Below are 22,368 nucleotides of genomic sequence, written 5' to 3'. Positions count from 1 at the left end.
AGGAGTCTGACCGTTCATCCTTGTTCTCATCTTCCTCGTAGGGTTCTTGACCAGAGCAGGTCTTCTCTTCTTTGTCAAGGCCCACCGGCAAGGCTCGTCCAGGCCCTCAATGCCTTGGGTCCTTTGCCAGCTCACGTCCAGCCTGTTGAGGGGAACAGGTCCATGTGGCGGTCCTGTCTGCATGGTCTGGTCCCCAAGGCGGAGAGGAAGTGAGACGTGGTAGGGAATGGGATTCTGATCTTACAATCCTGGGTCTGCAGACAGGGAATGCGTTGGGTCCTGGCGAAGGTTAGCATCTGTTCTTATGGTTGGTGAAGATGAAGGAGAAGCCTTTATGTGTGCCCTCCAAGGAACGGGTGGGGGTGGGAGGGGGGCAAGTGGCGTCAGAGTGACAGCCTTTCTAGTGTGGAGGTTATCAGCACAGCTCCGTGGGGGGGGGGGGGGGGAACGAGAGGGAAGAGGAACCCGTGACATTCAGAGAGAAGGCTGCAGTTTCCCTCCACCTCGCCAGGAAGATTCTCCAGTCCAGCAGCTCTGCCCTCGGCTCAGGGGCATGGGCAGTCCGTGTCCCTGGACACACCGTCTCCCCTGCATTTGTGGGGACAAGCCATACCAGAGTACCAGAGGTCTCTCCGAGCTTTTGGACATGGCCCCAATCTTCACAAATTGGTGGGCTGTGAAATAGTAGTTGCTGCCTGGGACCTGCTCTTCAGTCAGGCTAATTGGTGGCTCTGACCTAAAGCCACAGGAGGACACCAGGAGGACACGAGCCTTCAGGGGATAAGTTATCTGTTGTGGGAGACTGAAGCCCAGGACGTCACAGCGTCCGTGGCGTTCCCAGAAGAGTGTGAGGTGACAATGGAATGGTGGCGAGAGGTCAGTGGCTGCGTCAGCATGAGCAAGGATGGCAAGTGAGCGGGCCAGTCAGCCACTGGACAGAAGGAGGCCCCCAAAGCCCAGGAAGGGAAATCTGGGAAGAGCCGTCCTGCAGGGGCGGGGGGGGGGGGGGGGGGGGGGGAGGCAGAGGGAAATGTCTGGAAGCAGTAGGCTTCCAGGGCTGCCAAAGCTGCCTACTGACTCAGGCTGCTGAGCAGGAAGCATGGTGGGACAGAAGGCAGAGAGAGCGAAAATCCCCCTTATTGGCCTACATCCGGGGTCTGGCTCTGCTCGGAGAATGGCTTTGCTACGCTGTGACTAAACATCCTAACCATTTCGGTTCCAGTAGGTACAACGAACAAAAGTAAAATTCAACTCATGAGGGAAAGGAAACAGTTGAACTTGAACCGTAAAGGAGAGTAGATGCAGGTGCGCATGAAGCAGGCCTGCCCATCCCACCCCTCCCCTCCTGGGTGTTTTCCATGTTCCCCATGACACCTTCCACCTTACGTGTGCTGGGGTCCAAGGGACATGAACAACAGCGTCCCGCACACACTCCTCCAGCTGCCGGAGGGATCCGGAAATTACTAGCATCCTTTGTGGCATACGGTTTAGGGTTCCTGGATATTGCTTTCAACAAGCAGGCGTTGAAGGTCTGCTCTGTGCCAGGTGCCAAGGAATATAAAGGCAAACGTGTTTGCCTCCAGTGGTCTGAGAATCCAGATCCCTCCTGCTGAGAATCCCTATTTCCCATGACGCATTGCTTCTCACACTGCCAGCTTCACGTAAAAAGGAAAATGGATCCATGTGCTGCCTCCCTTTCTGAAGCTGGCTTTTCTGCTTCTCCATCAGCAGGCTCCGATGTGCAGGAAGCGGAGCTGTAGGGCAGTCGTCTCTTCTTTGTGCTAGCAGCAAGCATTCTCGGGGGATGGCGGCCCCAGGATGGCCCAACTGGGGGTAGGGTCATGGGGACGCATCTCGCTGGGAAAGAGCCCCCATCTGTGGCTGCGGCACAGAGCCAGCATGGCAGCCCAGAGGGAGGGCAGATCCCCGCAGCCAGCCAGGCTTACCTCTCAGTCCACTGCCTCGTGTCCTGGGGATGGGCAGCTCGTTTCTCAGTTTGTCACTAAAATCTTCGTTTCTGGGAGGGCCAAGTCTTTTGCCACCAAGAGACCTGCCTTGGATTTCAGTAGATCCAGTGAATTTATAATAATGTGTGGAGCTGCCCATGGCTGACCTCTGCTTCGTTCATTTTCCAAGGGCTTTTGGACCAACCCTGTTGAGGATAAAATACATCGGCTGGGATCAATAATTTTGTAATAGAAACACCGTGCACTTGATAAATCAGCTCTAGTGCAATTAGTGACTGGCCTTGAAGCCCAAACCTCAGTAGAAGTTAATCCTAAAGTGAGTGGAGTGGGGGGATGTTAAGGGTCTTTTAAATCCATGGAATTCTTTTCGGAGGAGACACCACCTCCCGCTGAGCTTAGCCCTCTCCCGCTGGCTCAGGATCCCAGGCCCTGCCATCTAGAGGAAGGTGGAAAGTGTGGTGCTGTCCTTGGACACCCCGTAAGAGCAAAGGGAGCCCCTCCTGGCACCCTGGGCTGGGTCGGGCCACTTGAGGGTGCAGGGAGCCCCAAAAGCTGGTGAACCCACATGGTGGTGAGAGTCATCAAAGGAGCACGGGTCTCGGTGTGTCGTGACTCCTTACGTTTCTGCAGAGGTCAGCTGACCACGTCTCTGACCCCAGCTAGCCCAGGAGACAGGCAGGAAGGCAGAGGTTTTTGGCCTGGTGTTGTGTGTTTGGTTTTGAAGAGAAAGCAGATCTGCAGAATGGTTGCATGACTTACCCAGAGTCACCCAGCTGGTTATGCGGGGAGCAAGGCTTTGGTCAAGGATGAAGAACCCTGACCTTGAACCCAGGTCTCTGGCCTCCTTTAATAGCCCTGCAGAGAAACCGTGTTTGTTCGTGAAAAGGTCACCTGCTACCCAGATGCCCCCAACATGTGGGGTGTGCTGGAAGAGCCCAGGAGCCTGGGGGCCCACCCTGTGTCAGCCAAGGACTCAGGCCCATAGATCTCACAGGTCTGTCTCTCAGATGTAGATTTCAGAACTGGGTGCAGGGCGCATCTACCACGGAATTTAGTTCAGCAGATAGGTAGTAAGTGGATAACAACAGTAGTTAATTAGTACTTGTGGCAGGCACTGTGCTAGGCTTGAGTCAGGGTGCTTTGGGCTGGATCAGAAAACCCAACTCAGCATGGTTGAATGTCATGGGGGACTTACTGGCCAACATCCCGGGAGCTCCGTGGAAGAACCGGCTTCGTGTGTCAGACTACTGGGCTCTTTCTCTGCGGTTCCCTTGGCTTTGTACTCCTCTTTGCTTCCATATTGTCTTGATGTTGGCTTTCCTACAGTAGCAAAATGGTCACAACAGTCTCCTGCTTCATGCCAACCTGCCTAGAGGAAGAGGGGGTCATCAGATGGTCCTCAATTTTAGCAGAAGTCCCGAGCTTTGTGCTGCTTGGCTAAGGCCTGGTTTGTGAGAACCAGTCACTGAGGGAGGGATCCAGCCCTCTCTGAGCCGACTAGCAGGAGAAGGATGGATTTCCAAAGGACAGTCTGGGTGCAGATAAAAGAGGGGAAGGGAGAATGCTGCTGGGTGGGCAAGCACGAAGCCCACCACAGCCCTGGAATCTCCTAGATGAATCCAGAGCACAGTCCCTGCGCTCAAGCGTCTCCCAGCCTAGTGTGGAGGCTAACGGGTACTTCTGGTATGATGGCAAACGTCCAGTCACAGAAAGGCACAGAGGAGGATGTAGTTGGCTTCGTCTGGGAAGTCAGGGAACGTTTCACAGGGGAGTGACTCTTTCCACTTTTAAAGGACAAATAGGAGTTCCCCAAGAACCAGAGGGAAAGGCATGTGCAAAGCCCCCAGAACCCAAAACAGAGGAGTGACTCTGAGGCCCTGCAAACGGTTCGCAGCAGCGGGAGAGTAAAATGCACTGGGGGCGGATAGGGGGCCCAGGGTGGGGGGCGGCTGCAGGTGAAGCTGCTGCTTTCACGCAGGCAGCTGGGAGCCTGAGAGAGGCCTGAACCTGGGAAGTGACCTCAGATTTGTATGTTAGCCAAGTCTTGACAGCAGGGTGGACTAGGGAGGTGGGACTGAAAGCAGGAGGACAAGTGACAGAGTATGCAGAGTAGACGTGCCATAAATGTTTGCCTGTCACTGCCTAGGAAAAGTGGCTTCATGCCTTTCGCTCTTACCCATTAGCTGATGAACTCTGGGCTCAGCATCGTGCTGGGGTCGGGGGTGGGACACAGAATTTCAGGGCGCAGTCCTTGCCTTCCACAAGCTCCCAGTCTTTGGGGGGAGGACACAGCACACAACTGATAGAAGAGCCGGTCTTCAGTGAGAATGCACGGCCACTGATCAGAGAGCACGCAGCAGCCAGGGAGGCTCAGACGGGAGGCTGGACACAGCTGGGCCCTGTGGGATTTGCGGTGGGAGATGAGAGGGCATTGCAGGCGAGAGGACTTGGGTGAAAGGTTGGCAGGGGATGAGCATCCGTGCTGGGGCAACAGTGGGAGTCTGTCTGGTTGGCAGTGGGGGTAGAGGCTTGATGAGGTCAAGGCAGGCTGGATTCTCAGGGACCTTGAAAACCTGATCCCTATGGTCATGTTGGTGGGAAAGATCCATATGCCTCATGGCAGTGGAGCTTGGTAAGGACGAAACTAGCTAAGGAAGATCAGCCTGGCAACGGTCCCACAGAACAGAGCTGGACCCCTCCCTAAGTCCTGGGGCTGGGGTTGGCTTCATGACCTGGAACAAGGAGCAGGGCTGACACGAGAGGGCATTCCCTCACAGGGCTCCACCTTAGTTTTCTGTGACTCTCCTTCCCTTTTGCCAACAAATTGTTATTCATTCCCTACCTGGGGCTGTTGGTCCCCACTCCTGGGCCCTCATGGCAGCCACTGCCAGTCTACCTCCCTCTGTCCTTGTCTTTGCTCCCTCATTCAAATTGTTTCAGACTGCCAGGAAGCCACACCTGATTAACCCTACCCAGGTGTCCCTCCTCAACACAACACCCTGTCCTCGGTCTCCTTCGTGACTGGTGAGGTCTTCTGGATGAAAGGCGGGATTCTGACTCTATGGAACATGTTTTGCATATATCTCCGAGTGGTGCCCGCCTTCTCCAACAATATAAACCATCCAAACTCCAGGAGGCAAAGTAAGCCTCATTCTTAGTGTAGATGACTAATTATTTTGCAATCGGAGAAAGCAGAAAATAAAGGGGCCCTTTGTTCCTGGATGCTTATTATAAATATTAATAAAAAGGTCTCCCCTTGCCAGCTTGGAATCCTGCAGAACAGGAGGTGGGCAAATAATGCTTTTGAAAAGCTGTGATTGGCTTTTGGAATTAGATCTGTCAGGATGGGGGAGCCACAGTGAAATCCAGTCTGTGGCATGAATAGGAGGGTTCCAGCCATTATCTCAACATTCACACCCACCTGCAAGGTCCCAGAAGGGAAAGATAGCTTGCAAGTGGTTGATAGAATGCTAGAGACACTTCCCAGCCAATTTTAATACATGATGATGATACAAGTAATATGTTTGTAATAACTTCTGCATTATGAGTGAGCCAAGTGCTGTGCTCAGCCCACCTGCCTTACCCCATCTAATTCTCCTAATCCTATGAAGAGTGTACTATCATTCCCATTCCCATTTTTTAAAATCTTAAAACTGTGGCTTGGATAGCTTGTCAGAGGTAGTAGAGACAAGACCAGAACCTGGGTCTGTCTCATTGCATCTGTGCTCTCAGCCATGTCAGTGGAAGCTCTGTGGTGCCAGCCCTTCCGATTTGTGAGCAGAGGTCTGCATTTTTAACACACACTCAAGGGCAAACCATAGCAGCCCATCGACTTAATTCTCCTATCCTCTGGGGAAGAGAGAAGCCAAAACCATTTACAAGAGGCCTCAGGAAGCATTATATGCACATTTTGCACCTGCTTCTGCTGTTGCAAACTTAAGGTCATGGTGCTGTCTGGCTTTGGCTGACATTTTTGATCTGGCTTTCAGTCCCTGAATCCTTTTCAGACCACAGGCAGACAAAGGAGCCCCAGAGGAGGCGTGGTCGGGTAAAGGAGCCAGCCTGAAGGTTATTATTAGTTGAAAGGAGCCTTTAGCTAATACAGGACTGGAGGACGTTAGCCACTGCCCAAAAGAAACTAGAAGATGGAGCAAGGGAGGGCCTCTCTGGGCAAGACAGACCCGCTCCCTTTCCCCTTAGGGATGAGTCAACATCCCTTCCTGTGAGCCATGAGGACTGAATCTGGAAGGTCGCTGGGAAGCCCAGCCTAGCCCCGGGGCTGGGAGCGGATTGGCCGTCCAGTTGCTGGGGCTTTGCTTTGGACCAATGGCCGCGGAGGGGCGGGGCAGGAGGCGGGAGCAGCGGGACCCTTGGCCAATCGTCCTTCAGGGAGGCTGGGCTCCCGGTACTATGGCAACCGCGAGCAGGGGCTCATTTGTTTTGTAGATGAGTAATTACTACGCAATTAGAGAAAGCTAAAAATAAAGGGGCCCTTTGTTCCTGGTTACTTATTAATATTAATAAAACGATCTGTCCAGGTCTGTGGTAAGCAATCAGTGCAGACCTGTGCGCCTGTGGCAGAGCACTGTGGGAGGCAAAGGCTGCGCAGCCCCACTTTCTTCTCTCTTTCTGGAAGTCGTTTCTGACTGTAACCTGCCAGACGGTTGGCTTTTCAGGCCTTGGGGGAAAGAGAGGCAGAGTCTTACAGACACGTGGGACCCAGGAGGCCCTGGAGTCAGGCTTCAGTTAGGCACCGACCCAGGTGGAAGGGTCTGGCGGTGTCGACCCAGCCTCCAGGAAAGGTCACAGCACGGCAGCCAAACCGGAAGACCTGGACCGATGTGGGAAGATCACTGTTTGACTTTTCTGGGTCCAGACTGTTCTGGACCCAGTAGTCTTCAGTTCCGAAACCTTCCACGGAGGCAGCCCCTGAGATCTCAGCGTCTTCCCAACGACCTGGCTTGGATATGACTCGCTGGAGGGTTACACTGGGTTCGGGGACTGGCCCCAACAGCTGTCAGTGTTCTGACCTTGGGACAGAAACAGCTCTGAGGCTTCCCTTCTATCTCTCTCACCTTCCTAGGGGGCAAGGTTGCCTTGGGGATTAATCAGATAAGAAAAGATGATAAACAATTTTTTTTAAAGATTTTATTTATTTATTTGACAGAGATCACAAGTAGGCAGAGAGGCAGGCAGAGAGAGAGAGAGGAGGAAGCAGGGTCCCTGCCGAGCAGAGAGCCCGATGAGGGACTCGATCCCAGGACCCTGAGATCATGACCTGAGCCAAAGGCAGAGGCTCAACCCACTGAGCCACCCAGGCGCCCTAAACAATTTTTTTTAAAGAGGATGAGTGCATGAAGGAGTGGGGAATCAGAAAGACTCAATTCCGGTCTGGTTCCAACACTCAGCAGGCTGGGTGATTTCAGAGCTTCAGACTGGAGGGTGCTTAAGGACCTTTCAGCTCTGTAGCTCGAGGTGGATGCTGTTTCCACAGCTCTCGATCCCTTGTCATGGGGGGGGTCAGCAGGTGATAGTGAAAGTGCCTTAAGAGCTAAGAAGAGTGACTGGAGAGAACGCCAGGGGCTTCCAAGTGATGAGAATGTGTTCAAAACCAGTCAGTGCTGCATTTTTTTTTTTCCATGCATGGAGGCAGTGAGAGGGACAGAAATGTTTCCAGAAGCTAGGGTATCACTGAAAGAAACTGGGGTCAAATTTCCATCCTCGGGTGTGGCCGATTAAACATTTAGGGTTTGGCTGTCTGGGTGGTATTTATTAATAAAGGCGGACCTGTTGATAGTTACTGCCGGTGAGCAGATCTGAGAGACCGGGGCCAACACGGTGGTTCGGGAGCTTTGCTGCTTGTTGGAGTCACCAACAGCTCACTCCTTGGAGAGTTTTTTAAATTCCTGGTATCCAGGCCGCACTACAGACCCATCAGCTCAGAATCTACCACCCGGGTGAGCCCCAGGCCCCAGTAGTAGTGACAGCTCCCTTGGTCAAGTCCATCATGTAACCGTGGACTCAGGTACCATCGGCTTCCTGCCAGATGTAGAGCCTTGCACCAGCTCTGTGACTTTGTCACCAGTGTCCCTACCTCGCAGCGTGTACATAGAGCCCAGCCAGCTAGCTCACCCCCACCTCCTCTGGTGACCAGGAGAGCTGGCCTGGGTTCTCAGCCCGCAGCTGGCTGTCCTGCCCGCAACGGGTCCTCCCAGCAGGGCCAGGAAGTCCATCCCTCCAGGGCAGGCTGAAGGGGTCTTTGTCCTCACAGATGGATTCGAGGACAGGCCTGTCCCGGCTGAGATTAAGAGCATGTTCATGTAGAACCAACGGCCCGAAGCAGCCGTAAACATGGAAGCAGTCGCCCTCCTCGACTGTCTGATGAATGGGGGCCTCTTGGTAAGGTCGGAGTTTGTTTGTTATTAAAGACCTAATTAGAAACATGAGAGGGAGCTGAATGGCTCTGTGCTTGGCTAATTAGTGACATGTATGCGCCCGCTTTGAACTTCAAGGACACAGAGCTATTAGTGCTTACATCAAAAATGGATTAAACTCCTGTGCCTTTATAATCATTAAAGACAGGCTGCTTGAGTAGAAAGCCTTTCGTCCAGGTCCTCGAGGGGCTGCCCCTTGGGCCCCCCCCAACCCGTCCCCCCTGGTTGTGAAGCCCAGAGCAGTGAGTTTCCATGCAGCGGGATGGGGCAGTAAATACTGATGGTCCTAGGGCAGTCCAGCTCCCCACAGGACGGCCCTCAACAGAACACAGTGCTCTTTCGGGCCTGAGACCAGGCCTCTGGGCACACATTCTAGAGGAGTCCCTCTGTGGGCGCACGTACGGGAGGGCTTCCTTTCTGTCTGGCAGCGCCCTCTCCTCCCCACCCTGACCGCAGCCATCCTGCCTGCCTGCTTTGTTCCACCCAGGCTTGTTCTGGGATGTGGCACAGAGGAGGGCGGTCTAGTCCTTCGGGAGAGACGCTGTCCCTTATCTCCTGTGGCCAGCGTAGCCCAACCCCAGGAGTCCCAGCCTTATGGGGGAGACGCCACCACCAGGGAGCTTCCAGGGTGGAAAGGGCAACAGAGCCCATGTCTTCGGGAGCTGGCACTCCAGCAGGGGAGGTTTGGTGTCTTGTCCTTGTGACCTGTCTGAAGCAAAGAAAGATCGAGATAAACCTAAGGTGTTCTGTCAGACTATGATGCAGGGAAGGACAGCCGAGCAGCGGGATTCTGTTTGGAGAGCAGCTGGGAGTTGCCTTAATGTCCAAGCGAGCGCTGGGTTCCGTCTGGTCAGAGACACTCCTGAGACCCGTTCCCTCCCTGCTATAGCCCTCAGTTTCCTCATCTGTAACCCACGGTGATAGGACCCATCGCCCAGGTTGTCAGGATCGTGAAAAAAGATGGCATTGAACACCCACACAGTAGGTGCTCAGTCCATATTAGTTCCCTTGCCGGCCTGGCACCTTTAGAAGCCACAGCTTCTAGAACTTCATGCCTCTCACCTCCAGACCCTATTCTGCCCACAGTAGTAGGAGGCTTCCCCCGCTCCACCTTCCCCGACTGGGACAGGGGATTACCAGATTCTTTCAGCGCTTTTTCCTCATGACTGCGAACACTACAGGTACGCAGTGCTGGCCTTGGACTTCATGATGCTTTCTTTTGACAGGACGTAGTGCGGGGAGTGCACAGCGAGGCTGCAGTTGGGGGGGTCACTCACAAGATGCAGGCTCGGACCCGAGGCCTGTGGCTGAGGGCAGGCAAGCTGGGAAAGAGCGAGTAAGCGCACACAGCCCAGCAGCACAGGGGGTGGCTGGATTCCCAGGGGGAAAAGCCAGACCTGTTTCTTTTTTGACAAGATAGAACTGGATGGGCCTTAGGGACACAGGCAGTCCCCAGATCAAAACGAAGCAAGGGGCGTTCTCGGGGTTAAACTAAGAGACGCTGCCGGAGCCGGGCAGCCTGCTGAGGTCCCTTGAGCTGGTGAGGCTGTTAGAGCCCCACAGACAGTTCCATTTGGCTCAGCCTGTGCCAGACAAGCCCCAGTGCCTCACATCATGGCCCTTCCTTTCCCGGGCGCCCCCCCTCCCTCAGACACATGCAAACGAGGGCTGTCCCTCAGTACCCTTGGGGTCTGGGAGAAATGGGAACCTGACAGTGACTCCAGAAAGTTCCTTCTTTCCCCTCACAACAAAGCCCGGTTTCTTTGGCCACCAGCCGGAGGCCCACTCAGGGCTAATCCATCTCCAGAATTTACCCCATAAGCTGGTGGCAGCTAACCACTCACCCCATCCTCATTGCCCCCCTTCCCCACCAACCCCAGCCTGGTCCTCTGTGAGGAGGAGACACATCCACAGACCCAAATCAGGGCTGATAACAAAAGAGCATCAAGATAGAGAACAAGCTATTTATTTTCCATTGAGATGGTATCTCCACATAATATCGTCCTAGCCACAAAGCTTTCCTCAGGCACGTTCATTCTGGGTGTTTGGGGCTTTCGCCTCACACTGATCTGCGTGGTAGCACACATCTCCCAAGTTCCCCTCTAACACGTGATGGGAGGGCTGCTGAGCAGCCAGTAGTGAAGTTGGCTCTGCAGAGGGGCGTGATTTGACCAGAAGCTTCGACCATCATTCCACGTAATCGTTAGTCCCAAGTCCTTGGTTCTGCAGCCCGTGCGTTCCCTATTTAAGATAGGCCCTCGGCAACCTGCAGACGTCAGCACCAGCCGCACAGCGGTGCGAAGCGGGTTAGGTTTTGAGAGAATAAGCAGAAACTGCAATCTTACAAGACCGTAGCACCGCTGTAAATGACATCCGGAGTGTTTGTGACACTGACTTTCCCGTCAGCCCCGTGCACGAGCAGACACTGTCCACATGTCCTGTGCAGTATTTAAGATGAGCCCGGCATCCCTGGATTTGTCCAGACTTGTTGCTGTCGGACTGAGTTCGTACCTCTGTAATACATTCGGTTTGTGTATGGAGACAGGGAAAAGGAAATGTCATTGCATTACTCTCTTAATCCTCTCCTAGGTTTGAAGTGTTCCTTCCCTCACTCTTCTGGAATGGCCTGAATTTCAGCAGATATATATACATAGATATCTATCTATCTATATAATATTAAATTGATTGTCCCTGCATCTGGGTCCCTGAGCTGATTTGACTCTTAATTTACTCTGTCATACCGTTTTCCCAGGTTGGATGTAATTGCTGGTCCTCTCTAGGTCTCCCACCTTCACGCTAAGCTCTAGAAGGAAGGTTAGAGCCAGGATCCCTGGAACCTAGTGGCCAGGCAGACTGCAGGCATGTAATTCCTCCTTGCTCTGCTGGAGACATGCTGTAATAATTCACAGCTGAGGATTTCTCCTTCCGTGAGCAGGAACAGGGTTATCTTTCCGTGCTGACCTTTCGCATTTGACCATCTGCATTGATTTATAGTGGGCCCTACTTTCAGAGGGCACAGAGAATCAGAGCGGGGTCCTCAACTCTGTTCCCAGGAAGGCCTTGGCTGCCCAGCTGCCATTCTTCAGAGCCCATGAGCAAGGAGCAAGTGGCTGGCTGTGAAGAGGGACCCGTGAAAGTCTGCACTGTTGATAGCCAGTTGGCATTACGGACCCAGCATCACTGGGCACCCAGTGTTGTCGGAGAGTCTTGTTGTTTTTTTTTTTTTAAGATTTATTTGTTTTTAGAGTGAGAGCATGCATGAGTCGGGGTGTGGGGGCAGAGGGAGAGGGAAAGAAGGAGAGAAGCAGACTCCCCACTGAGCACGGAGCTGGACACAGAGCTGGCTCTCACAACCCTGAGATCCTGACCTGAGCTGAAATCAAGAGTCAGACGTTTAACCCACCGAGCCACCACGGTTGCCCCTGCTGTGGAGTTTTTAATGAAGGCAGATAGAAGCATGATAGGGACAAGGTGGAGGTAGAGGGAAGAGTTGGAGGGGTGATGACCTTGACCTCTTTTTTTCCTCTGGCATCAGCCTGTCAACATAGCCCCTCTACTCAATCCCTTTTCAGTTTCTTTACATTCTTTAAAACAAAAAAAACCCGTAAAATCCAGTGTGATGAATGAACACAGGCCTGCCTTCAAAGAATATCACAGGGACTTCTGTTCCCGGCCCTCCTATCTGCCGGGAGCTGGGGGTTGGGAATGGGAGCCCTGACAACAGACAGCCCAGACTCCCTTCTCGTTGGCCCTAAAGTGCCCTGTGTCATGAGCTCTGTTTCGGCAGCACAGTACCGTCAGCTGGACTGGGCGAGGACGGGCCCACCGTTCCCGGTGCCATGTCTTCAGCAGCCCACACCCCGGACATGTGCTAGGGGCCATCAGGTTTTCCCGTCCCAGATGAAACCTGGCAGCGGCGTATCATTCACAAAGTAGATGACTGCAGTTGTCTTGAAGGCTGGCCCTGCCCTTTGGTGACATGTGAGACCCACCAAACCAAGACCACGGTCTAATAGCTGAGACTTGGCGGAGCCCCGGCTTGTCCCGGATACGTGGGCTGAGCTCAACTAGAAAGGATTTTGTAAACAGTTCCTTCCTCTGAATCAGTAATCATCCAGTTTTCAGGTCTTGGGGCAAGACACTCCCAGAGTTGTCTATCCCCATACATACATACCTACATACACACACACACACACACACACACTCTCTCTCTCTCTCCCTCTCTCCCCCTCCCCCCCCCCCCCCCCCCCTCCCTCCCCCCCCCCCCCCACCTCTCTTTCTCGGGCTCTAGCTTTCTGGGGCAGGTCCAGGGACCCTGCGGACATCGGCACTTTTGTACTTTCAAGGCTGTTCTTCCCCACCCCCCAGGGACCAATTCCGCTCTCAGCCCAGCACCTTCTGGCCACAGTTGGGCAGAGCCACAGGCAGACCGTGTGCCAGTGGGAAGGCAGACTCCTCCCTGGGTTTTTTTTAACACCCTGAGGTACCCATGAGCTTTGGATCGAGCTCCTGTAGGTATGGGCCTTTGTTAGGGTCTCAGGGGTAAGATTCCCTGGGATTTCCTGGCTCGGCCATCAAGGTCTTTCATCCCCTTGCTAGGCAGAAATTCCTCCTTTAATCCAACTCAGAATGCCTCCCACTCTAAGTCAAATGCATTTCCTCTTGCTGGCCTCGGTGAGATTCCCCGCCCTTGCTTTCCTGTCCCCCGTGTCTCCGAGTCCTTCGTGTCTCAGAGTCCTTCATCCGGGTACAGCATGACTCAGTGCACTGGGCCGGTGAATTGGGCCCTTTTGTAAGCAAGCCACTTCCTGATTTGTATGAATTGTGTTTTCCTGTATCACATTTTCCTAAATCTGCCTATGGCACCTGTCTTACTGGGCTCTGCCTACAGAACTATTTTAAAAGTTAAAATAAGTTACAAAGTGCTTTCTCCCATCCTCACGGAGCCCACCGAGAGGCAGGCAAAGGCAGACCACGCTCATGTGGTATAGATGAGGACCCCGGCCAGCCAAGGGGCTTAGCCCGAGGCCCACAGCTGGAAGGTCAAGGCTGGGGTCCCACTCAGGTCTTCTGACTCCAAGTCCAGTGCTCCCTTTCTCTGCACCACAGCTGCCTCCCTGAGCATACCAGCTGCCTGGACCCGGAAAGTGTAGGGGACACTGGGGACTGGCAGCTGGGGGCGAGGGAGGAGGAACTTGCCCAGAATTAAACCACTGGTGGGGGTGCTGCCCAGAGCGGCTGGCAGGCATGTGGGCCTGCTCCCCACAGCGAGCCCACAAATTGCCCACTTAGTGCTCATAGCTTCTGCGAAGAAATGCCAGGGTGTTCGCAAGACGGTGTCCTCTCCTGACACGGGAGTCGGGGTGTCCCGATTCGTAAATCTCAGCACTGTTTATTCAGCAACATATACCGAGACCCTCTCCCTCTCCGCACACATGCGCGCGCACACACACGCACACACACCCACGCACACACACCCAGCTGAGCAGTACCCAAGGTACTCTTGTCCGCTGAGGGTGCTGTCCTGTCCTCTCTTCCTGCCCCATCCTGGTCTGGGGGACTGTTTCCAGCCCTTCCAAAGGAGGCTCAGTGCCTGGGGAAAAGGAACCCTCCACCAAGATCCTTCCCCAAGCATTGCAGCTCCGGGGCTGCTTTCTCGTGCATCTCGCTCCGGTCATGCCCCTCAGAGGGAGAGAAAGGGTCCTCAAATGACTCCCCTTCCGGTGTAGCCAGCCGGTGTTCAGTACGAACTTCCCAAAAGAAGAGGACAACCTTGTCCCTAATGCCCTCCCCCCACCAGACAGAAGGAACAGCTGCTGACAAGTTTGCATGCCAAGTGGCACTCCCCCCTCTTTGCTAAGCAGTCAGGGCTGTTTGCTTGCTGTGCATGGGTGTCTGGAGGGGCTGTCTAGGGACTTGAACCTGCTTTCTGGAGCCTGGGTCTTCTCCCCACAGAGAGATGAGGAGGGAGTTGGCGGCTGCAGAGTACTGAGGCCTGACACCCCCCCCCGCCCCCGCCCCACCGCACGCACGGAGCCAGCCGCTTGCTGTCTGCCAGCTGCGCCCTCTGGCGGGGACCCAAGGCCCGATCTTGCGCCCCTGGCTGGGGGAGAGCCACAAGGTGACTTTGAGCAGGGATCAGGCCCTATGAGGAGAGAGTGTGTAGCAATATGGGACTTGGGGTTTCCAAGCTGTCTTCTCATCGGGTGCCTTCTTCTCAGGGTCATTTGCTGACAGGTGACTGAGCAGGGAGGGGTGTTGTAGGCTAAGAGGGGCTGCTTACTGTGAAATCCCTTCAGACCTCCTGGGCGCACAAGGACTGGGAGAGGTAGCTGGGATGGGCAGATCCCACTGGCCCTCTTAGCTCCTAAGCACACAGAGGGGACTGTTTCTGGCCAGCATCCTTCTATGGGCCTGCTACGTCCTGTCTCCCAGGCTGCTGCTTCTGGCTGGATCGGTCTCTGGTTGGCTTTCCCTGCTGAAAGGAGCCAAGATCAAACCCCCCTTCTCCCCAGCCCCGAGGTGGGTGGGCCTGCCTACCATCTTCTTGCATCTTCCATCTGGCCAGAGGAACAAGAAGCCAAAAAAATCTTCCCATCTTCCACTGTGGGGTCCCTTCTCTAGCTTCTCTTTACCCTGAAACAGAATTGGCTAGTTACTGTGCATAGTGGGGGTCAGCTGCCTGGGTAGACCAGGAGTCCACTGTCTGAGCTCGTTCCATTTTCCCTAGCCCAAAACAAAAAAAAAAAAACAAAAAAAAACAAAAAAAAAAAAACCACGTTAGACCAAGATAATTCTGCCTTTGAATATCTCAGCTTGGTATTTGCCTCCATGAGTGAGAAAGGCCAAATGTTATCTGCAAATTTAATCTCCTGTATTCAAAATTCCTGCCCCCTTTGTCTGCTCGTGCATTCGCAGACCAGCCTTTCACTTGCTCTAAGCCTCTGTCGGTTTTTTGGGGGTTTTTTTGTTTTTTTTTTTTTCTCTTGAAGCTGTTTCTTCCGTTGCCAGTTGACTCATTTCTCAGCTCCAGCTTCCAAGGGACCTCACCTTCGAGCCTCCTGCCCCAAGGGCACCTGGAGCTATCAGCTTCCCTTTTCTCTGCTCAGTCAAGGGCCAGATGCCGCTTGGTTTGATCTCCTTTCCGTCTCCGTCTCCTGCCAGCCTGGCGTGGGCGCGTGGTCAGTCTCTTCCCACCCCGGGCGCACGCCGGTAAAAATCAATGCACATCTGGTTCTTCGAGGCCTGCCAGAGGTCTGCAGTCCAAGGGCTGCAAGCACAGGCCCCGGGGCCAGGCCGTGGCCAAGAGCGAGGCTGCAGATGTTGAAAGCACCTGGTCACAGGTCAGAGAGTGAAATGCCATGGGAAGCAGAGGGAGAAGACTGTAGTGAGAAGCAGCCCCTTGGAGCCAAAGTCATGGAAATATGTAGTGTCCAGATTGTCTCGTTCTTCTGCGTGGGTTAGCTATAGTCCCGAAGGGGCTGGCCCCAGACTCACCTTCAGCTTTCACAATCAATGAGAACCTACTTCGGCAATTAAAAAAAAAAAAAAAAAAAAACCCCAGTTTGGGAAAGAAAAAGTTTAAGCGCCTAAGGGGAAATGAAAGATGAGACCAAATTAACCTGGTTGCCGCTGTGGCCCTCACTGAAGAAGGAATGATGGAATTTGGGGGGGCGGGGGCGGCGCTACGCCCAGGCAGTGTCTCCTCCCGCTGCCTCTCCTCACCACCACTCTCAGGATCTGCGGCTGGGAAGGCGCCTCTCTAGAGCACAGGTGCATTCCGAGCTCTTTATCTCAGCCTGGAGTTCATAGGAGGCTGACTAACAGAAAGGCATTTCGGTCAGATATGCTGTAGCTGTAAATTGGTTCAGTCGGTATGCTCTGCATTCACACTTCTTTGTCTTTTTTTTTTTTTTTTAAACAAAAGGAAAAAAAAGTTTAAACCCCCCCTTTCCTTCTACCGCAGGAGGTGAGTGCATGGGTGTCCTGTAGAACCATTGGCATTCACCCAGCTTCGGCCCCAGCCTCCAGATTTCGCCTTCCCCACCCCACCCCCTCCCTCCATCCCCTGCTCTCCACCCCAGAAGGGGACCCCTCGCCACCATCATTACAGTTACGTTAAGATGCCCAAATTTTCCATGACATATCCCATCCTCCGACCACGTTCAGTAGTGACGACTTTCATACAGGGATCTAAATGGGGGTGGGGGGAGGACGTAGCCAGTGGGGAGGCGGGAAGTGGTTTTGGGGGGGGGCGGCTGGAGAATGGGGATCTTTTTTTGTTTTTTCGTTTTTTTTTTAAACAAATTTGTCATTTAATGGATCCAAAAACAAGAAAAAGCGAAACCAAAAAAAAAAAAAAAAAATTTAAAATCCCTTCCCCAAAAGATTTTTTTTTTTTCCTCCTGGACACAAATTGCTTTGTTTCCTGTCACGTTTTAATATCAATATTAACACAATGTGTAGTCTAAAACTAGTTCCTTTGTAGTTTGCATGGGATGTGAATGCTGTCTCAACGTGCCCAGATCTAGACAAGACTGCATGAGCACCAATTCAGATGTGAAAACCAATCTCTCTCTCTCTCTTCCTCTCTCTCTTCCATATATATCTCTATTTCTCTTGTGATAATTTGGTGGGCAGTGAAGCACCTCCGGTTGGTTGCTGTAGTGTGTTGAATGATTGTTTTTTTATTCTCTCTATTTTTGGAGCTCCGAGCTTCTTAGTAGTAGCCTGGGCTGAGTATTCTTGAGTCCCTGCTGATGTTTTCGCATGGCCTTGGTTGAGTGTTAGAAGTTGGGCCTCAGCTGTTTTTCTCGAGTGTTTGGCTTGTAATGACCGGTGCATGCCTGGCTTCTGGCCTCATACCCAGCTCTATTCTCTGCACACCAGTCCTGAATAGCTACAGTGCTCAACCGAATTTTGGCGCGCCCGCTTCCCCGGCAGGCTCCAACCCCGCGCGGCCCGGAGGCTTCCCGGGGGCCAACAGCCCAGGACCTGTCGCCGATCTGTACGGCCCTGCCAGCCAGGACTCCGGAGTGGGGAATTACATAAGTGCAGCCAGCCCACAACCGGGCTCAGGCTTCGGCCACGGCATAGCTGTAAGTACCTCCCACCCCTTCCCTCCCGCCATCTCCTTTCCCGCCTGTCTCCCATGGGAGAGTGTGCCAGAAGAGCCCAGGGTTGGGGGCTGAGGAGAGGACAGTGGGTCCCGCGCCACTCCCATCCACTTCCGCCAGCCACCTGGGGCTGAAGCTCCGCTGTTTGGATTTTTCCTGAGCAACCTTTGTGCGGCCATGTGATGATGGAGTGGAAGGAGCCTGAGCAGGTCAAGTTCAGATCCCCACTCCATCACCTTCAGCGCGTGCAACCTTGAGCCCCTTATGTAATCCATCGGAACTTCACTGCCCCGGCTGCAAAGCGACAATTAAGTATGCCTCCCTCAAAAGATGGTGTGAGAATTAATGGAAATAGGGTACGTCACCTGCTAGCACGTAACAGGCCCTCAGGATGGGCCCCCCTGCTTGACCCCCATGTGGGCTGGGACTTGAGGGGCTGGGGGACCCTCCCACCTCCACCTCAGAATAGCAGCCTTGGTCAGTCGAGTCCCCGGGCCTGAGGTCCAGAGGTAGCACTTGGCCCCGGGACCCGGTGTGGGGTTCACGCTTCCTCCCGGGCGGTTTCCTCTGCTAATGTTTCTTACAGTTTCCAGGTTCCAAGTAAGTTCCCATTTGCGTTCTTTAGCCGCAGCCCTGCGGAGGCCAGATGCATTTGATATTTGTAATGCTCTGTGGTTCTATAATCTGACTAATCCAGGCAATGGAAATTTGCTTAACAGATTTGCATGCTGTTTTCAGATTGTATTGTTCTTCCCCCTCCTGGTGTGTGTGAGCATGAATGTGCCTGAGCCCACTCGCTCCATGTTCCTTCCATTTGGGAAACCGAAATTCGGCCACCCTCCATTCTAGTCAACCTCAGCATTTTGTAGGTGGTTTGGTTTGGGGGCTAAGATGGGAGTGTCTGCTGTTCCAGGTCCTGTCCCGGCCAGGTGAACCCTGCCTCAGGGGCTGAGCTGGAGAGAACAGAGCAAGTACAGACAGCGTGGGGCACTGCCTCCCCGCCTACTCCCCACCCCAGCACTGGACGCCATGCGCGTGCACGCGCGCATGCACACACAGACACACACACACACACGCAAGAATGCACACATACAGTCTAACATGCGCGTGTGCGCTCTTTCACGTACTGTCTTACACACGCATGTACACACACACACACACGTGGCCATCACCCCTGGCCGGTGCAATCTGGGTCCTTGCTCTATTCCATTCCCAAACCAGTATCACTGAAGTCAGGAGTCCGATGAGTCAGATCCCCACAGGTGAACTCCAGCACCGAGTCCGCGGTAGCAGTATTCCGTTTCAAGTTGCCCCGTTTGGGAGACTGTCTGTCACCACCCAGAGCACGACTCGCTTCCATTCACAGCGCCTGGAAACACAGACCCGATTTGTTCTTGAAAACCTGGGTCTCTTGACCTGTGGGCCGTGGCGCTTTTCTGAAATGACCACACGTGGCATCACATTTTGTCTGCGCTGGGCTTGCTCTCTCCCCAACTGGAGCTGTTGGGACTGTGGGCAGAGACACTGGGATCTTTGCCCTCCAGGGTCAGGGGCAGCAGCGCCCAGCATTTTGGGCTGAGGCCTCCCTTTGCCCTCAGCCACCACCCCCCCACCGGTGCACCTGGCTCTCAATTACCCCCTGGGCAAGCAGACGGGCTTGGGTTAGGGTGTGGGGGCCCCTTGGGGCGCAGTGTCTCAGAATTACATATTCATGCTGGCAACCACGGTCTAGTCCTAGAGATAATTTCCTTTCCCGGAATATGACAATCTGTTCCCGTGTATAGCGTGCTGATGACCTTAACAATTGTGCAATTTTAGGGACCTTTGATTGCAACGGCCTTTACAAATGGATACCATTGAGCAGGTGCTTCTGTTGCCAGCCCACTCTGAGGTACTACCTTCTCTGCCCTGTGTCCCCGCCCTGCCGGGCACGTCACACCTGTGTGCGCCCCGGTGTTCAAGTATGCACAGGCCCTGGCCTCATCGCGCTGGCGCCTCTCTCTCCTCCTCCCCGACCCCTTAGAAGTGGGGTGGGGGCCAAAAATCCAGTCTTTTACTCTCTCATCCCTTTCTCCAGCTGTAATCATGACCCCTACCTGTTTGTTTTTTTTTTCTTGATTTGAGTCTTTTGATCCCTTATCTTCTTCCCCATCTCTCATCTCTCTCTGTCTTGAAATTACGATCAAGAGTGTAGGAAACTGGAAGGTGATCTCGTGCTAGATCTGTCCCAGGGGGACAGAGGTAGGAGAACCCCAGGGTTCGGCCAAGCCGGGGACTGGGGCCAACCCCTCCAGGGTCCCGCAAGATGGCCTTTCAGGTCCCTGGATCCTTTCGGTCCCCCAACGCTCTCTGGCTTTGGCTCCTGGGGTTCATGCAGTCATACAGCCAGACTCCATCTTTTAGTGAAAAGAAAACATTTTTGCCAGTAACTACTGAGTAATTATCCAGATTACCGCACGAAAAGCAAATTAAATTAACGACATCACCTGCGTAACATGGATTTGGATCCCTGCCAGTTTCCTAACCTTTTAAACTGAGCTCAAGTTAATTAAACTTTTTTTTTAAATCACTTTGATGGGGATATGGAAGGGGCGGAGTGGAGGAGAAGGGGAGGCTGGGGCAGTCAGTGAGGGAGCCTCTTGCCACAGTCTCATTGGAAAATAAGTATCTGTTGCTCTTGGGAAGAACCCCAAGAAGGTAGAGGGGTTCTCTCGTGAAAGCTGAGTGCATACTGTGTTCGCGCGTTAGCCTGGGGGCTTGAAACGTGGGTCTGTCTCTCTGGAAGGGAGAGGGTGACAGCTGAGGCTGGGCCTGGGTTCCCACTGGGGCAGAGCGTGCTCTCCCCCACCCACCCCGGGAGCTGGGACAGAGGAGAAGCGAGGCTGAAGATGGACTTGCCACTTTGGTTTGCAGTTAATGGGACAGCTCTCTCACAGAGGGGGGTCACTCTAAGCCCCAAGTCAGCCAGGACTCTCGAGGGTGGGCCCAGTGGAGAGGACCAGATTGAGTTGAGTTCCATAGATCTCTCTTGGATTTCTCTACTGTTGCTGCTAAGGAATCAGCTCAACTAATGCAACTGCCTCTCTTAACCAAATAAAGCCCGTGTGTGATTCTCCCCACCCCTCACCTCCACTTCCCTTCGAGCACTGACCCCAGCCATTGCTGGCCAGCGCCAGAGGCCACTAACAGTTTGAAGGAGAGCTACTCACTACTAATTAAGCTGGGTTTGGGGGCCCAGGGGAAGTAAGGTTCCTCTGAGCAAAGGGGACTGAACTCCCCAAGAACTCTGGGGATTGGAGGTGGTTCGAGCCCTTTGTGGAGTCAGATGAGGAGGGGATGGAACAGGTACCGGGCACAGCAGGTCCCCGCAAGGTCAGACCCCGAAGCTGCCCTGCCCCACCGCCCTGGCGCTCTTCCTCCCCTGGAAATGAGGGTGGGGTAGGGCTTCCCACCACAGCCCACCCTCCCTTCCACAGCCGCTGTAGGAGCCGGGGGAGGGCAAGGCACCCACCCCATCCTCCTCATCCAGCTCTAGGACCCGGTTCCCACAGAAGGGATATCACATTTGAGAGATTGATAGTAGCACCCCACCCCCAAAATGGGATCACATGTACAAACCGAAACACGCAATTTGTCCATAACCGAGGTTTCCTTCTCTGACATTTAGTGCCCTCCACAAGGGAGGCGCCCAGGCTTGATTCAGGGAGACTCAAGTCTGTGTGAGTCGCGGGTCTCTCTTTGTTTACTGTAACCAAAGCTGGTTATTTGTTGCATATGTTTTCCTGACTTCAAGCCCTTGATATGAGATATAATTTTTTTAGATTTTTTTTAATTTGCATTTTCAGTTATTGGCAGTCATTGATGGTATTTGATAAAGCAGCTTTTTTAAACATTTGGCTTTGAAGACCAGAAGTTTAACCAGAATTTAAAAAAAAAAAACAAAATCCCTTGTCAGTTTGCAATTCACCAATGGAGCCGAACACCCAGTGTGGCCACATCTGCTGACCACATTTCCTGCCACTGCCCACGCCCAAGAATTCAACAGTGCTGTAGCAAGTCAGCGGAATAGCAAATCAGCAAAAATGAGTGGCAGGGCTGTCCGCTCCCCAGTGTCAGGCGTGGCGAAGATGCCCGATTTTCCAAGCAGTGATCCCAGGAAGCTGTTAGCCCCGCCGTTTCCAGTCATGAGTTGAGCAGCCTGTTGTAGTTCTACCCTGAAAGCACTAGTTAAAAAGTTGGACTAAATAGTACGTCTGCCTGACACATCTTCTCTCTCCTCCCGCTTCCCACTTTATGTTCTCCTCTGGGCATCCGTGACCTTCCGCACCCTGCAGAGCATACCTGGATGTCCAGGCAAGACTGGGCGAAGTTTCTGAGTGGCCCTTTGTTTAGGTGATGTCATCAGACCTGGACCCCCACCAGCCTCACTCCCCATCCCAACCAGAGATGGCTCACTTCGGATCGAGGGTTGACTACATCTCATCATCTCACGAATCTGCTGTAATATAAGACAACAGCTTTTAAATGTGTATATAACCCATGATTTTTGGTTTTGTTTTGTTTTGTTTTTTCTTGATGGTTTCCCATCCTCTTCTCTCCCCCACCCCCGCCCCGCCCCTTCTCCTTTTAAATCTCTTTGAATCACATTTGGTAGTGATTTTGACTTAGTCCGGTAGTCATATAGCTTTAATATCTAGTTAAAAGCTAACCATAGTATAATTGTTATATTAAGGTATTATTTTTTTCTTAAAAAGATTTTTTTTTTTTTTTGCTTGTTTTGATTCTGTTCTCACTTTTAAAGGATGCTGAGATGGTAATATTACTCTCAATATTTTGGTACCAATTCTGAGA

At 53.2% G+C, this 22,368-nt stretch overlaps 1 protein-coding gene across 3 annotated transcripts in view; it reads left to right on the top strand.

Annotated features, from left to right (window-relative positions):
* The window catches only part of LOC111151236 (musashi RNA binding protein 2), a 385,145-nt gene extending 363,065 nt beyond the window's left edge, over positions 1-22,080 (top strand). Inside the window, exons 12-13 of one of the 3 annotated variants that reach the window (XM_022509070.1) lie at positions 17,345-17,499; positions 19,336-22,080. In XM_022509070.1, coding sequence (XP_022364778.1) covers positions 17,345-17,499; positions 19,336-19,377 — 197 coding nt within the window. In that variant the 3' untranslated portion in view covers positions 19,378-22,080. Of the gene's footprint in view, positions 1-17,290; positions 17,500-19,335 lie in introns of all 3 variants that reach the window. The other 2 variants (XM_022509068.1, XM_022509069.1) reach the window with 2 other exon arrangements.
* The last annotated feature ends 288 nt before the right edge of the window (positions 22,081-22,368 follow it).

The sequence above is a fragment of the Enhydra lutris genome, unplaced genomic scaffold, assembly GCF_002288905.1.
Source record: "Enhydra lutris kenyoni isolate GAN:26980312 unplaced genomic scaffold, ASM228890v2 scaffoldscaffold26, whole genome shotgun sequence".
Lineage (NCBI taxonomy): Eukaryota > Metazoa > Chordata > Mammalia > Carnivora > Mustelidae > Enhydra > Enhydra lutris.
Note: the sequence above shows the minus strand (reverse complement) of the source record. Positions and strands in the feature narration are given on the sequence as shown.